We start from the raw sequence: 16479 nt of genomic DNA on the forward strand, positions 1-16479 counted from the left end.
AATCAAAAGAAACTAGTGTTTAACACGATAATTGTATACATATTTACTTACATACTTAGACATGATAAAAATGGCAAAGACAAAAGGAAATCCAAATGGGATAGTACTTACATTTAGCTGACATTTAAGAAAAATTAAGTATATGTGTTATCACTCTTTAGATCACTCATATTCACCTACTTATACAACTTGAACCACAGAGTTACCACTTCTGTTGAGGTTACTAGACAAAATATGTTTTAATGTACTTTCTGCAGAAATTCACTGCAACTGCTTCAGTTAAATAAATCAGCGTCACTTACATGTAGCAAGGTAATTTCTGCCTACGTGAAAATAAGGTATTACACTATTACTTTGAGGACTTCAAGAAAAAAAACAATGAAAAGTAAATTCCTGAAAATCATAATATCTACACCAACTAAATCACAACTATTTTCTTCCTTGAATTTTAAAAACCCCTAGGAAAGTCAGTTAAAAGTTTAAAAAATGCCCTGAGGAGTTAGTTGAGTGGTAGAATACAAGCTTAGCATATATAGGGCCTTATTCAATTTCCAGAGCCAATAAAGAATTTTTTAAGTTTTAAAAGCCTTCAAAGTCCACAATAAGTATTAACATAGCATGTTTTTCTGTAAGTACAATATGTATACCCATAAGTTTAAAAAAATTCAAAATCATAAAAAAATTATGTATGCTTTATTTTGTACTAAGTATGATAAAAATATAGCAAGATCAACCAAAGTCAGTCCTGTCTTCTGTAATAAAAGAAAAAAAAAAACAGAGAAACTCCATCTTAATATTTACCTGTGGCTCCATAGAAAATCTTTCTCTTGCTCAGTGATTTCAGATAGAGGATCTCGTGTACAAATTGCTCGGAGTTGTTCTTTGTCATTTTCTCTTAATTCATTATCTCTAGCTAGTCTGTTACTCTGTAAAATAAAGCAATATCTTAGATGATTTTCTTTGCTTTATTCATTAATGATCCTCCCAAAAAGCAAATTAATTTTCAATAAACTTTACACTGCTTATTAACTACTAAAAATTTCTTCACCCCAAACACGGCATCTTCAGCAACAGGGAAGAACCAATCTAAGACAGTATTTGTGGAACAAATGCAGTCACTTAACATGGTTAATATTACCACCAATCACAATTAGAACAATAACTGCCAAAGTTAGTAAGGAAGACCAAATACTAGGGTATAGTAGTGAACCATTTAGCCTTTTTCCTGATGAGGTCTCCTAGTAGCATTCGATGAACTAATCTAATATTTCTGGTAAAAAAGAATAAGAAACAGTATAATAATAAAATAAAAATGTAAACTTTTTTTTTTATGTTTCTTGCCTGAGCATACCCTTAATTGCTGCAAAGCTTTCAAATATAAAAAGTAAAAATAAGTAAGAGAAAAAGGGAGATGAAATACCCTCTTAAAATACTGTACAATGAATGTCAGGAAAGAAAATAATGTAACTTTTTGTATAATTCCAAGTAACGTATTTGTTTTCTTTACATAAAAATATATTAACTGGATAATTAATAATTATGAATACATATCATTAGTATATTGATCAAAACAAATATACACTCCACAGTAATTTCCAAAGCTATAAATGAAAGCAGAAATTCATGATACATGGCTTTTTATGTATTTACCTTGTTGATTTATTCAACAGTGTGAAAAAATACTATTTGCACATATTTATTCAACAAGCATTTACTAAATATGTACTATGTGCTTTGTCCTGTTCTTGTTGCTGGAGTTACAAAACAGTAAAAGACCCTGCACTAACAGAGCCTCCATTCAAGTGGGAAATCAAATAAATAGAAAAGAAAAAATATTGTATACTTGATGTAAGTATGCCGAGTTATATAACAGAATTACAGAGTAGCTACTGTTGACTGTGTATTTCAAATAGAACATAATATTTGATTTGTGATTCAAATGACAAAAAGAAACTGTCCACGTTTGATCAGGAAGACAATTGTAGATGGAGGAAACAGTGCAAAGGCCCCAAGGAGGGAATGAGGAATGGTTTGATAGAAGAACTGGGAGAAAGCCAGTAAGCTTAGTGTCTAATAAATGAGGGAGACTCAGACAGATAGAAGGTGGAGTTCACAGCATGTGAAATATATGGTTCTGGCTAAACAGCTTGGATTTTATTTTTAGTGACAGCTATTTAAGTTATAAAAGCTATAATTTAATTTATGTTTCATAAAGATTATTTTGGCCACTGTGTGGAAGTTAGGAGACTACTTACAATAATTCAGGCAAGGGACACTATTTAACCCTCAACTTACTAGGAAAAGTCATCATTTCCACTTATCATCTGCATCCAAGGGATTATTTTATTTACTTATTTTTGTTTATATTTTTAATACAAAGTAATTTGTAGTGATGATAAAAACAATTTAATATTTTATCCATTTTTATCCACATTTTCCTTGTTTTGAAATACAACTTTGTCAAATTATATAAACAACACTGTCAAAATGAAAATCACTGAACACTGATGGCTTGTAATTTTGCTGAAGAAGTTGGTCATCTCTGCTCAATAATTGCAAAATAATTACTTATAAATATCATCAGAATGATCAATTCAAGGAACTTTTAAAATTTTTACATTACCCTTTTCCTTCTAGTCACCTGCCTTCTGCATTTGTCCAATTAGAAAGCGTTTCAAGTAAATTTTGGTATTCAACATCATAAAAGATAAAAATAATAATGCAAAATATAAGGCTGTTTAGATTCTTGAAACAGAATATTGAGATTAAATCATTATCAGTGAATAATAACGGAATGTGAATATCAAACTTCCTTTTTGTGCTTAAAAATACATTGTTTAAATGAATGTCAGTAGAGGGGGCAGAGAGAGAAGAGGCGAGGGGAGGGGAGGGGAGATAGTAGAGGACAGGAAAGGCAGCAGAACACAACAGACACTAGTATGGCAATATGTAAATCAATGGATGTGTAACTGATGTGATTCTGCAATCTGTATTTGGGGTAAAAATGGGAGCTCATAACCCACTTGAATCAAAGTGTGAAATATGATATATCAAGAATTATGTAATGTTTTGAACAGCCAACAATAAAAAATTAAAAAAAAAATACATTGTTTATTCATTATTGCCTTGAATTTGAGAAAATTCACGTAGGATACTGTCATCTGACATTTCATTTATATGATAAACTTAGCCATTATAATTAGAGTCTAGAGAGGTATTTTTCGATTGGGGTGATTTTGAACTCCCTACCTCCCAGGGACCTTTAGTAAGGTCTGGAGACATGTTTGATTGCCACAACTAGGTGTGGTGATGCTGCTGGTGTCTAGTAGGGCAGAGGCCAGTGACACTGCTGTCCATACTATAATACACAGAATAGCTCCCACAACAAAGAATTATTTGGTCTAAAATGTAGGACTGAGGTTAAAAAATAGTATTATAGAGTCCTACTGTCTGTCTCTACATTCCTATTATGATTTATCTAGTAATCGTGAATATTTTTTTCTTTAATTTTGTCATTGTGGGTGGAAAGTGAAAATTTATGTGCAATGAAGGCATAAAAAACCACGAATGAACAAAAATCCTGCAAAGACAATGTCTATAGATTTATACCTATGAAAAAGATGCTGCAAGACATTGAGCAAAGCCATAAGAAAACAGAAGGGTCTATTTTATATAATAGTTATAATTTATATCACTACTGTATTATCTTTCTATGCTATTATATCCTTCTGTATTTTCATATCTTTTAGTCTTTTTTAGCATAAATGAAAATAATGAATAAGGATGAAGTAATTCCTAGGATGATGAAATAGTAAAACATTTTCTGAAACATAATTAAAAAAAAAAGTTTCCAACAGATCCAAATGGTAAATGAAAAGAGTAGGTTTAATTCTATTATAAAAATAAGCACTTTTTAAAAAGAAAAATTCTAGTAAGAAAGAATACAAGACACAAAATATCAATCCTTATAAATAGTTATAACTTCTAAAAAAAGAAACTCATATCTTTTAAATCATGTATACAGGAAAGATATAATACTTAGTTTACAAGAGCAATTAATCAACTCCTTACTAGGACCAGAGATATAAACTGATAAAGTGTGCATCTTCGTGCTGCTGTTACTGTGCCCAGGATGGGCATATTTCAGGACCTCTTGGCCCATTATTCATTGGCTGGTCTATCTATAACCTACAACAAGGCTTAAAAAAAAAGTGATAAATTTGGAAAATGGGAGAAAGAGACACCAACGAACAAAAATATCTCCTCTCACCCTAACACCTTTGCCCTTGAGAAATAAGGGACAGTTAATGGTCCTTGAATGCAGTTATCTTGTGGTTTCAAAGTTATGGCCAAGATTAAACAACTGGATCAATATTTAAGTTCCACTTACTTTATATTCATTCTTTTCTGGAGAACGAGGACTAATGTGGTGAAGATTTGCTATTTCCTGTGCTTCCAAGCTCAACTAACAAAGTATTTAAACCTTAGTCTCAACTTCAAGGCTACTATCTCAGGGATCTTTTTTGAACCCAATAAACATTAGCCTTTCCCTTGTTCAACCCTTGGTTTTTGTTTTGAGAGAGAGAGAGAGAGAGAGAGAGAGAGAGAGAGAGAATTTTTAATATTTATATTTTAGTTTTCGGCGGACACAACATCTTTGTTTGTATGTGGTGCTGAGGATCGAACCCGGGCCGCACGCAGGCCAGGCGAGCGCGCTGCCGCTTGAGCCACATCCCCAGTGCAACCCTTGGTTTTTGTTATCATACTTCTGTTTTATTCCTTCATGCTGCTTACCATAAATTTTAATCTTATATTTCTACTTATGTCTGTTTAACATTAGACTAAATACTTAATGGGGTCTGTTTAGTTTACAACTTTACCTCTGCCTATTCCAGTGCTTTACACAGAGTTGGCATTCAATAATATTTATTAAACAAATGAAGGAGGGATAGGGCTCTGAATAGAGGAAACAGAGCTGCAGGAAAAATATCAACATGAAGAAAATTTTACTCTATTGTAATACTGTTCTAGAGCACAATAGTATTTGTTAGTATAACTAAAATTTATAAAACCTTGTCTACACAAAGAATATGTACACATATTTGCAGAAAATGATATAAGTATGCTAAGTTATATTAACAAGGAATTACTTAAAACACTCAATTATTTCCCTTACCAGTCCTGCATGGGAATAACTAAATCCTGCTTCTCGGGATACAGACCAATTGGCATGTTCTTCAATCACTGACATATCTGGAAACTTTACCACACTGCTGAACCAATCAAATTCCAACTCTAAGCATGGAGTTTCCTAAGAGATGGAATAAAAATTAGTTATGTATATATGTGTGAGAATATATGTATCTATACATGCACATAAATATTGTGTTTTACTGCATTAAAAAAAAAAGAAAACCATCTAATTTATAACAAAAGCTTACTTTATTTGGATTTGACCCAGTAACACCAATAGGGTTCAGCAGATCTTCTAATCCATGAGGTACTGGCCAAAGATTCAAAGCCATTTTTCCTGATACTAGGGTGTCAGTATAATCAAACAAGTTTATATTTCCCCAGGCCAATGGACAGTGTTCCTAAAAAAGAAAAAAAAATATTCACTATTCTACAGATTAAATTATAAAGTGAATCTCAAAACATTTTTTCCCCTGGAAAAGAGATCTTAACGGCTGTCTCTATAACAGAAATATGAAAATCATATTGTTTTTTCAAAATTTAAGCAATTTCTTTCCTTTTTCCCATTTGTGTTTATTTCCTCCTTTCCCACTGAAATTATGTTTTTAAAAATTATAAATAGGAAATATGATCCAGGAGGCATGATACAATTATTTGGATTCAGTCACTATTATTTAGTCACTTTGTGTATTTAAAAATTATATCAATATGAACTCAGGATATATTTATCCATCATAAATAAATTTCTAAAGCTCTCCCAAGTTATTTTTCTATGATCCATTTATTAATGTCTTACAATAGGTTTGATTTATTGATTTTTTAAAAATGAAAAATTCTAATTTTATATAATGTTATTCCATCAGAGGTATAATTAGGAGCTTTTGGAGGTAAACATAATTAATTGTTCCTTCTGAAATACTTTACCTCTTTAGCACCCTTTCGGCCTTTAACAGAGCAAATGGAAAGGCAAAGTCGAGCAGCACGAGGAAGATCAGGAATGTATATATCATAATTCAGCCATTCATTCCACCTTTGTAAAATTTTAAAGAAAAATAAAATTTACCAAAAAGTTTTATCCAGAATATATAAATGACTCCTACAGAGCATCAAGAAAAAGAAAAACCAAACAAAAAATAGGAAAGTGATTGGAATAGGCACTCTGTGAGATTATATTTAAATGGCCAATAAACATGAAAAAGTAGTCAATATTATTTGTCATACACAAAGTGAAAACTAAAATCTTATGGAGACATCATTATACATGAGAATGCCTAAAACTATGAAGACTCATGATACTATGGGATGGTAAAGTACTAATAGGAAATCCTACATACTAAGAGTTGGGGTAAAATTTGCTACAACCAATTTTGAAAGCATAATCTATTAATAGTGAACATACATACACCCAATGAACCATTTCTACTTCTAAGAATGAAACCATAGAAATGTGTCTATTTGTGCACAGAATGTTTATAGAAAAATAATTTATAATACTCAAACTGCAAATAACCCAAATGTTTTTACAGTAGAATAAATTTTTATATTCACATAATAGAATATTATATGGCATTAAAAAAATGGAACAACAGTTACGAACAAAATGGATGAAATCCTACAATTAATGGGTAAGAGAAGCTAGACACAAAAGAATAGCACTTATACAAAACTGGAAAATAAGCAAAACTAACCCTAAATTGGTAGAAGTCAGGGAAGTCAAGGTTACCTTTGGGAAGGATAGAAAGTCAATAAATATATTGAGGAAGGGTTTCTCAGGTGCTAGTAAATGTTTTGTTTTTTTGACCAGTATAGTGAATATGATATTTATAGTATGATAATTCATTGAACTACACAATTCTGATTTGTATACTTTCATGCATGTTTGTGTGCTATACTTCAGTAAAAAATCCAAGTTTTGCTTGTAAAAATCAAATAGAAAAGAGAAATTAGACAAAACAAGAATTTATTAGTATGATTATAGTTGTATTTAATTACTTTTATGCATAATGTAGTTTTATACAAAATAACCTACTGGTCTAAATAAGTAAGTATATAAATAAGATGAAGAATACAGAGAAGAACATATTTGAATTTTAAAATAATAACTTCACAAGAAGTAATAAAACTTAATATTCATAAAATGGAAAGAAAAAACCACTATAAAAAATAACAAGGTAAAAATGACTCAAAACAAATTCTCTTAATTTACTGGATGTTATGAATAAAATTATGTCTATATTTGGTAAACATTTTTGTAAAGACCCATGTATAATAAGTAGATTTAAAAAAAATATATTTTAAAAGCAATGGGGAAAGTATATGTACTTGAAAATCAAGACTGCCTAGAAGACGACCTTATTTCTACTGTTCCACCGAATGTGTGAGCCTTGTTTTTTGCCTTATCTGTGAAATGAAACCAATAATAGTATCTATCTAATAAAATTAAATGACATAATTTGAATGAAGGGATTAAAACAGCACATTGGTCCATGATAAAAGTTCAGGTGCTAGATAGGCTGAGGCAGGAGGTCTGCAAGTTTGAGGCTGGCCCTAAGCAACTTAGTGAAGATTCTATCTCAAAATAAAAATATAAGAAGGGCTGGGGAATGTAGCTCAGTGGTAGACATCCCTGGGTCAAATCCTCAGTACCCGCTCCCCACCAAAATCATCCATTTATAGTAGAAGACTTACATTTAAAATGCAAGAATTCTAAAGGCAAATACATACATACATACATACATACATACATACTATTACAGAAATACAGGAAGAAGAAATGTGGGACTTAGAAAGTCCATAATATTTAAGAAAAATTAAAGGCATATCTACTTAAATTCACATATGATTTTTTTATCACTTCTAAATTCCTAGAATTGCTCATAAATTAATGGGGAGTATTCTATACATTTTCTAAGAGAGTTATGGCCTCCAAATCTAGTTTTAGCACTATGCTAATAGAATAAAATACATTTTTCTATTCTTCTAGAGTCCATCCGTTCCACAACACACATAAACCAAATTCAATACATACAAATCACTTTCTTTATTTTTAGAAAATGGTTTTATATATACAGTCTAAATTGATTCTAATTTTGAGGGATAACTAGTACGTTTATGAAGAAATCATTAAGTATCTGCTTTCTAATAAGTTCATATACCTCTGCTTTTTTTGTTTTTGTAAACAAAAAAGTTAAAAAAATTTTTACTTAAAATTTCTCAGTACTTCCATTGGGATTTTACCTTTTAGACTAGAGAATTCTTGAAGAAAAGATAATCAAATATAGCCCTTTCTAAATACCTACTTTAATTTGCTAAAATTTCAACATTTTAATCATATTATATTAAGTAAACCTGCCTTTAATTTTACTAACCTTTATTTTTGGTACTTGAAATAACTAGGATAAATGTACCTTGGGTTACTGTATTTAGGGGTCTTTGCTTGGAGCTTGTTGAGCTCTTTAGATGGGTAAATTTAAAAGTTTTCACCAAATTTGGAAATATTCTGGCCATTATTTCCTCAAAACACTATTTTTCTATTCTCATAACAATTCCATCCAACCTGTGACAGACATGCAGTATGTATAGGAAATTAACTACTGTTGTAGCAGAAATTTGTAAAGATCCTGTGGTGTCTGTTGCTACAGTGTACCTTCTAACCTGAATAATGTATTTTTTGACTATAATAGTCCAGGTAGGGTGAGGAACTACATCTATTCCCTCTAGTAAAGATGACTACTATCTCTTTAAATGTCACCTGGGCTTTTAAAGATTACTTAATTACAAGATTGGAATTTTCTCTTTTATTTTTCTAGAACTCAAGTCTAAACTCATTATGAGATGTACTTCTGGAGTAGTTACTTGCTAGTGCTATTGCTATTCTATAATATCCTCTTTAATCTGTCTTCAGTGCCAATTTGAGTTCTCTTAAAATATTACTACTATTATATTTAGGGGTACACTGTTATTTCCAAACTCTATAAAACAGACAAATAAAAGGATGATAAGCTTTTAAACTACACTACCTTTTATTTCTTCAATACATCTTGGCACTAATAATTTAAAATATTTCCAATAACTCTCCCTTTAAGAAACTGGTTTGTTCTCAAAGACCCTTTAACTGAATGCATAAATATCTATTCTTAGGACTGATCTGAAGAAAACTGCCTCAGAGTATTCTGGCTCTGGAATTATTTGCCAACTCTCATTTCTTCTCATAAATGGCAAAGGAGATAAGAAAATAAAATGCTGAGTTTTTGATCTAATGTGGAGAATCATCAGGACTTAACAGTAATCATATTCTGTTTTCTCCTTGAAACAATGGGAAAAGAGAATCAGAAAATTCCTTTGACTGAAATTTTAGAATCAATAAAGTGATCCTATAAGCGATACTCATTTGACAAAAAGTCTTTATGTTCTGTATGTATATATTCAATTGATACTATTTGCATAAAACTAATGATGTAAAATATTTCACTTTATTGATCACCTTGCTAAATACTAATGTGACTTTGGAAATATACACAAATATTCCCTTACCTGGGATTGGAACAAGGAACTCTCTGAGTGTTCACATTGTCACATAAGGGTTCTCCTCCATGGTAGATACCTGTTCTAACATAAATCTGTGGGGGAGGGGGGGAAAGAAAATAAGTATGTATAAAAATTTGTATTCAGATAAAGCTTTTCTGTTCTCCTTTTCTTCACATGTAGAAATTAATACTAATACAGATTGATCAAAGTTTGCTGTTGTTTTCATCCATTAATAATGATGGAGACATCAGGCTACCAAGACCCATAGTCACTTTTAGCTAGATATGTTAATTCAGAGTTGTTGTACTTTAGAAAGAGAAATTGGTGTATCCATTAGGTATTTCTTAAAACCTTTGGTAGCTGGAGCAGCACCCTTTAAAGACATGTTTTGTAATAAACCACATGAATATTCACACGAAGTGAGATCATTTTGGTACTGGAGATTGAACTCGGGGGCATTTTACCATGGAGCTACATCTTTGATGGTTGCTATTTATGTATTTTTATTTTGAGACAGGGTCTCACTAAATTGCTGAGGCTGGCCTTGAACTTACAATCCTCTTGCCTCAGCATCTAAAGTTACTGGGATTGCAGCCATATGTTAATTACCACACTAGGCACTAAGTGGGATTAATAGTGACTATAAGAAGATTTACTTTAGGTTGGATTAGATTTTATTGCTAAACTAGTTCTATAAAACTTTTGGTTTTAAGAATTCAGAATTATCAATTTTAGAATTATAGACTTAGGACTGAGAGATATGCAAGAACTGAGTAGATGGAAACTCAAACAGAATTCATTATATATTTTTATTTTCTGAGATTTGAGTGTTTTTTTTCCTCTAGTCATCTGAAAACATACTGTAGGTCAACAGGCTATTTGTATAGTTCAATAAAAAACTTTATATAAAATTACTTGTATAAAATAATAACATCAGCCTTTGACCTTACCTTATCAATGTCTCGAATATTTACATTTACATAGGTTGCACAAAGAATTTTTATTCTGAGTGCGCTATTTATAACCCAAAGGGATTTGGTAGATGTTTCTCCATTCATATATGGTGTAGCTGTGGAGATGCGTCTAGAATAAGATGGCATTGTAAAACAGTCCATTGGCAGTTGAGAGTACAGGCTTTCTTTAGCCATCAGCATCAAATTGGGCATCCTCCCAAGCATTATACAGCTTCTTATGTACTGTAAAAGATTAAGAAAAGAGGAAAGAAGCCATTTCCTGTAAGGTTTTCCATTTTAAAAGCAATATGCAAGAGTATTATGAGAATTTACATATTGATTTGCAAAAGTGATTAAAAAATCAAACATTGTAGACCACATTTCTTTCCAGTTACTTATTTGTAACATTTAAAATATTAACATTGGGGAATTAAATGCAGTTAGGTTGTAGCACCTAACTCCCAAATATTAGTAGGATACTAAATTGAAATGGAAGTTAGGATAGAAATTTTTTATTTTTTTATTTTTTATTTTTTTTATTTTTTTTTAAAATTTTTTATTGTGGGTTGTTCAAAACATTACAAATTTCTTGACATATCATATTCCACACTTTGATTCAAGTGGGTTATGAACTCCCACCTTCACCCCATACACAGATTGCAGAATCACATCAGTTACACATCCATTGTAGAAATTTTTAATATAAATGCTATGGTACACATATTATAATAGCCTATTTTCTTACTTATAATCCCCACTAGACCATAAGTAACTTGAAGGCTAGAACCATGTTTTGCTTGGGACTATAAATCAGTACTTGGTATGTGCTTCTCTAGTTATTTCTTAATAAACAGAAAGGGTAGGGACATATTACTAATACATCTTAATAGTAGATCATGGAATTATTTTCCCGAAATATCTATTTTAATTATATTCTACTGCCATTACTTGGGAGAGGATAAAAATTATAAAAGACTTCATATTTTGAGGTCAGGTAACCACCAAAATTTTCATTCTGTTAAATAATTATAGTATAAAAATTAAACTTACAAATGATATTTTCCAATATTTATTATTATCTAATTTTCAAGAGGTATGCCTTTAAAAAAAGAAGAAGCCAATTCTTCTGTGATTACTTTTTAAATTTAAAATCAATATTTTTGAAACTTGTTACTCACCTTATACTGACTCAGAGGATATTTTTCTAGAAAGTATTCATCACATCCACACACTTTTAAAATATATTTGCCCTGATATTCTAAAACACAGAGTTTTAATTGCTCAGAGGATAGCAACATACTTCGAGTTTTTTTCCTGATTGCCTCAGCAATTACTTGTTCTGGCACACAGTCATGGTTGATTTTTAGAGTATACTTCTGCTTGTCATTATTTGGCGAAACTATTACCCAAATCACCACTATTATTTGTCCTGTAACAGGAAAACATTATTAGATGCAATCATCATGTCTATTTCATTTTTCAAGAGACAAATTTCAAGTATGTACTATCCATTACTCTAAACATAATCATATATGATTTCTAATCATTCTAATTAAATACAGGTAAATATCTGTTAGAAACAAAAAAATGTTCATGTATGATCAGGTTGCCAGACCAGGATCATGACTTCTGTTCAAAGCAAGCATGCAAAGCGGGAACTACTGGGTCACAAGTACCGAAGTCTAAGGTAATTTATATTTTAAACTGCCTGACAAGGGTTCAATCCCTGTGAAGAATAGTTCATGATGGTTTCAAAGATTCAATAGTTCCTAAAGTGAAAGACTATGGGAAGTAAAGAAAGAATGGCACAACTGACTTATAGATGCTGAATTAGAGTGTTGGAAAAGATAAGGGAGGAAAGATCGTAAGATAAAGTTAAGTCAGGAGGTACTCTCCTACCCCCCGAAAAATATGTGAAAATGGAAAGATTAAAAATATGAGAGCTATGTTCGGAGTCCAACTTTTCAACTCTCCTATATGGTGAAAATTTTCAAGTGAAAAGAGCACTCTATTTTACAAAGTTTGCTACAGGAGAAAAGAATTTTGAAAGATCTTATGCTACACTGCAATAAACTACTTTGAATAATATGGGTGAGACAGAAATAAGATGTCTTAAATTAACTCTACTAATAGAATTTTACATTAATAAAAGCATGCAAGGTATTCTATGACTTCAAACTTAACTTTTACTTTGTTACCTTGAAAACCAATTATTTATCTGATAGAATACTTATTTCTAAAACAGCTTGCATATTTTCATGTTCACTTAATTCTAGAAACGGGTTCATTAAATGTCCAGTACACCTATCAATCACTATGATCAGACTTAATTATTGTGCTTCATATTAAATTTTTTTCTTTGTATATATAATACATGATGATGAGAATGTGTAAAGTTTTTTTTATTAAGTTTCTAGTTATACCTGCTTTTATCTATCAAAAGATAATCAGCTCTAATTCTGTTAGTACTCTAAAAAACAGTGAATATAAAATTCAAAGTTCTTCAGTTTCAATGAGATGAAAATTCACCAACAGATCAGCATCATATCCATACAATTCATTCAATCAATAAATTTTTACTGTACACAAGTTATATATTTAGTACTCAAGTATATCTTGTCAGTACAAGAAATCCCTTCCTTCAAGAAGTTTATTGTCTAACTAGGTTTAAAAAAAAAAAGGACTGTATAGAAGAAATAAAGACATCGGTAGAAGATTTAGCTCTAGTAACAATTACAGTAGACCAAAAATTATCTTACCTTTATCTAATTTATTATATATGTGCTTTGGCAGTTCTGGTGAAGATTCCACATTTGGAGGATACACATACATTGCTCTACTATGAGGTGAATTGAGATCCCTAAGATCCACAGCTTCTTTACAAACATTCAGAATATTTCTTCGGAAGTCCTGTACTTCTGGATCTTTAACCATATCAAATTCACACACTGGCATACCGATAACAAAACCTTGGAAATATTATATAAAGGATGCAACATTTTATTAAGCACACAGTATAAACAGGTTTCTTACAAACAGGGACTATATAGATTAGAAAAGTCACAAAAGAATTGAATTTGTCTTGGTTAAAAAAATCTGTGATGAATACATAAAGCAATAGCCAATAAAATCCCTAATATTTTTAATATATAAATATATTATATATATGCATACATATAAATATATTGATATCTATGCCAATTATTTTAGAAAAACAACACAATACTGTACTGGGATATAACAAATCTTAAGTCCTCCTATAAATGGTATTTCATAAATAAAACTTTAAAGAATATCAAGGTGTTAAAAATAGTTCTATAGCTCAATAGTCAAAAATACTTCAGATTTTGGGCTGGGGATGTGGCTCAAGCGGTAGCGCGCTCGCCTGGCATGCGTGCGGCCCGGGTTCGATCCTCAGCACCACATACAAACAAAGATGTTGTGTCCGCCGAGAACTAAAAAATAAATATTAAAAATTCTCTCACTCTATCTTTAAAAAAAAAAACTTCAGATTTTAAAAGATTTTTTTATAGAGAAAGCTATTTATTTAAGATTATACAGATACTGGTTCAGACAAAGATATTTCAATAATGAGACAATGGTTAGGCTCCACAGTTATTTGCATTTTAGAATAGGATGACAATGCCATCTAGTTGAAAATTATACCATACCAATTTCTCGATTGAGGATCTTTTCTTCACGGTTGCCTACTGGTTCAATAACTTTTAAAAAGGGTTGAAAAAGCCGAAGGTCACAAAGTCGTCTTGTTTCATCAAAAAATTCTTCCCTTTCTGCTTCTTGGGTAACACTTACGAAAATGTAAGAAGATTCATCTTGAAGAAGTTGATAGAGAGGGTATTTTCTTGCTTCTTTAAATAGTTCATGCTTTATAGTTATTAATGTAGCCTCACGGAGGCATTCTAAAGTCACTATCATTCCATTTGGTAGTAAACATTCTACTAGGATTCTTGGGGGCATCAAGTGGATGCCCCACAGTTCACCTGATGATGGTCGTGGAGGCATTGTTCTGATCCTTTACAAGTGTTACATATAAAACTACTTTAAGAAATTAGATGTATGGCTGTTCCAAAGCAAAAACCTAAATGAAAGAAGGAAAACTTCTGTTAAAAGAGAAACAACTGAAGAGAAATACTGTTACAGTATTGCTAAATGCAAAAATTCACATTTTTTATAGATTGAATTGAATAGGTAAAGTATTAATTAATCTTAAATATTTTAATCAAGACTGTTGCCCTAAATTAGGGCTTAAAGAACAGATTTCAACAGAAGTCATAAAAACCACTTGTATTTAGTTAAATCTAATAAAGTCATTTAAAAAACATTATATTTGAGGAGGACAGTGTTGAGGCCATGGGAAGAATGCAAAGTAAGTTGTAATTCAAGCCCAAATTCCCATCACCTATTAACACCTTTATCACTTGGTGTTATTTTATGGAACATCAGAATTTGGACCATAAAGAATCTTTTTTTTTTTTTTTTAGGTCATAGATCCATTGCTCTAACTTTTAAAAAGTAAGTAAAGCCTACAGAAGTCATATTCTTTTCCTTTTCCCACTCTTACAGACCTCAATCTGCAGTAATAAAAAAATTATATGGTCTTTCTTTCCTTTCTTCTTTTCTCTCTTTGTCCCTCCTTCCTCCCCCAACCTGGGGATTGAACTCAGGGGTGTTCTACCATAGAGCTACATTCTTAGTCCTTTTTGAGACAGTGTGTTGCTAAATTGATGAGGGTGGCCTCCAACTGGCAATCCTCTTGCCTCTGCCTTCTGAGGCCACCATGCCCACCCAGCTCTCTCTCTTTTTTAAATCAATCTGTAATTTCTTCCTTTTTACTAGAGAGCACTGATTCTTGTCTAGGTGATATACCATTCTATTTTTTAAAGTATGATGTAGGTATATATTCCCAATAAAGTATAATCAATTTATTTTCCTTGAAGTATGATGATGAATTTGCAATGATGCACACACTTTCCCAAATATCTCAGTCCTAATACTTCTTTCTGATTGAAATGAATTATTCTATGACCCATGACTCTGTCAGTTCCAACCACCTGTGTGAAGAACTCGTATGATTTTAAAAACTATTAAGTGCTATTATAACTTGAAGGCCCTTATATTCTTAGACTTCAACAATCTTAGGGTTCTTTTGAGACAGATAATCAAAACCCACAAAACTTAAGTTTATTTCTTGCTGTTTATATTTATGTTTTCCTTTATTAGGTAAGTTAAACTATAAGGGTACAACAAAAGTCAAGCAAGAGATAACCAAAGTCAAGAGTATAAAGGTTATGTGTATGTTGTCTGTGGGGTAAACTCATAGTTACACAACAGAATACATGCTATCACGGAGAAGTGCCAGATTGTATAAAAACACAGTGTGGTCGTTCAACTCAATGGAGGTTGGGGCAGGAAGCACTCTCACAGAAAGTAACACATGAACTAAATTCTTTAGGGATAAGCAGGAGTTGGGCAAACAAAATGAAAAAGCATTGAGAAGGATAATGCAATCCAGAAACCTGCAATCCCTGACTCCCCAATACCATACCTATTAATATCTAACCCATCAATAAATTCTCTTTAATTTGTCTATATTTCTTCATTACCATTCTGAGTACCCTGGGTTGGGCCACCACTATTTCTTGTCTGGATCACAGCAAGGGTCTATGTGCATTTTTGTTCACTCCTACAATCCATCTTCCTCCTCACAGTCAGTGTAATCTAAAGAGAGCAATAGTCCCTAATTTGATCAGCCATTTCAGCTATGCCAATATTCACTTGCAAACAA

At 31.5% G+C, this 16479-nt stretch overlaps 1 protein-coding gene across 1 annotated transcript in view; it reads right to left on the bottom strand.

The window, feature by feature from the left end:
- The window catches only part of Pik3ca (phosphatidylinositol-4,5-bisphosphate 3-kinase catalytic subunit alpha), a 29242-nt gene extending 14470 nt beyond the window's left edge, over positions 1-14772 (bottom strand). The window contains exons 1-9 of the mRNA XM_048814379.1: positions 14345-14772; positions 13433-13642; positions 11852-12102; positions 10671-10916; positions 9727-9812; positions 6118-6223; positions 5442-5594; positions 5177-5311; positions 802-926 (exon numbers count right to left, since the gene is read on the bottom strand). Coding sequence (XP_048670336.1) covers positions 802-926; positions 5177-5311; positions 5442-5594; positions 6118-6223; positions 9727-9812; positions 10671-10916; positions 11852-12102; positions 13433-13642; positions 14345-14696 — 1664 coding nt within the window. The 5' untranslated portion in view covers positions 14697-14772. The remainder of the gene's footprint in view (positions 1-801; positions 927-5176; positions 5312-5441; positions 5595-6117; positions 6224-9726; positions 9813-10670; positions 10917-11851; positions 12103-13432; positions 13643-14344) is intronic.
- Positions 14773-16479: the final 1707 nt, after the last annotated feature.

Source organism: Marmota marmota, unplaced genomic scaffold, assembly GCF_001458135.2.
Source record: "Marmota marmota marmota unplaced genomic scaffold, marMar, whole genome shotgun sequence".
Taxonomy (NCBI): domain Eukaryota; kingdom Metazoa; phylum Chordata; class Mammalia; order Rodentia; family Sciuridae; genus Marmota; species Marmota marmota.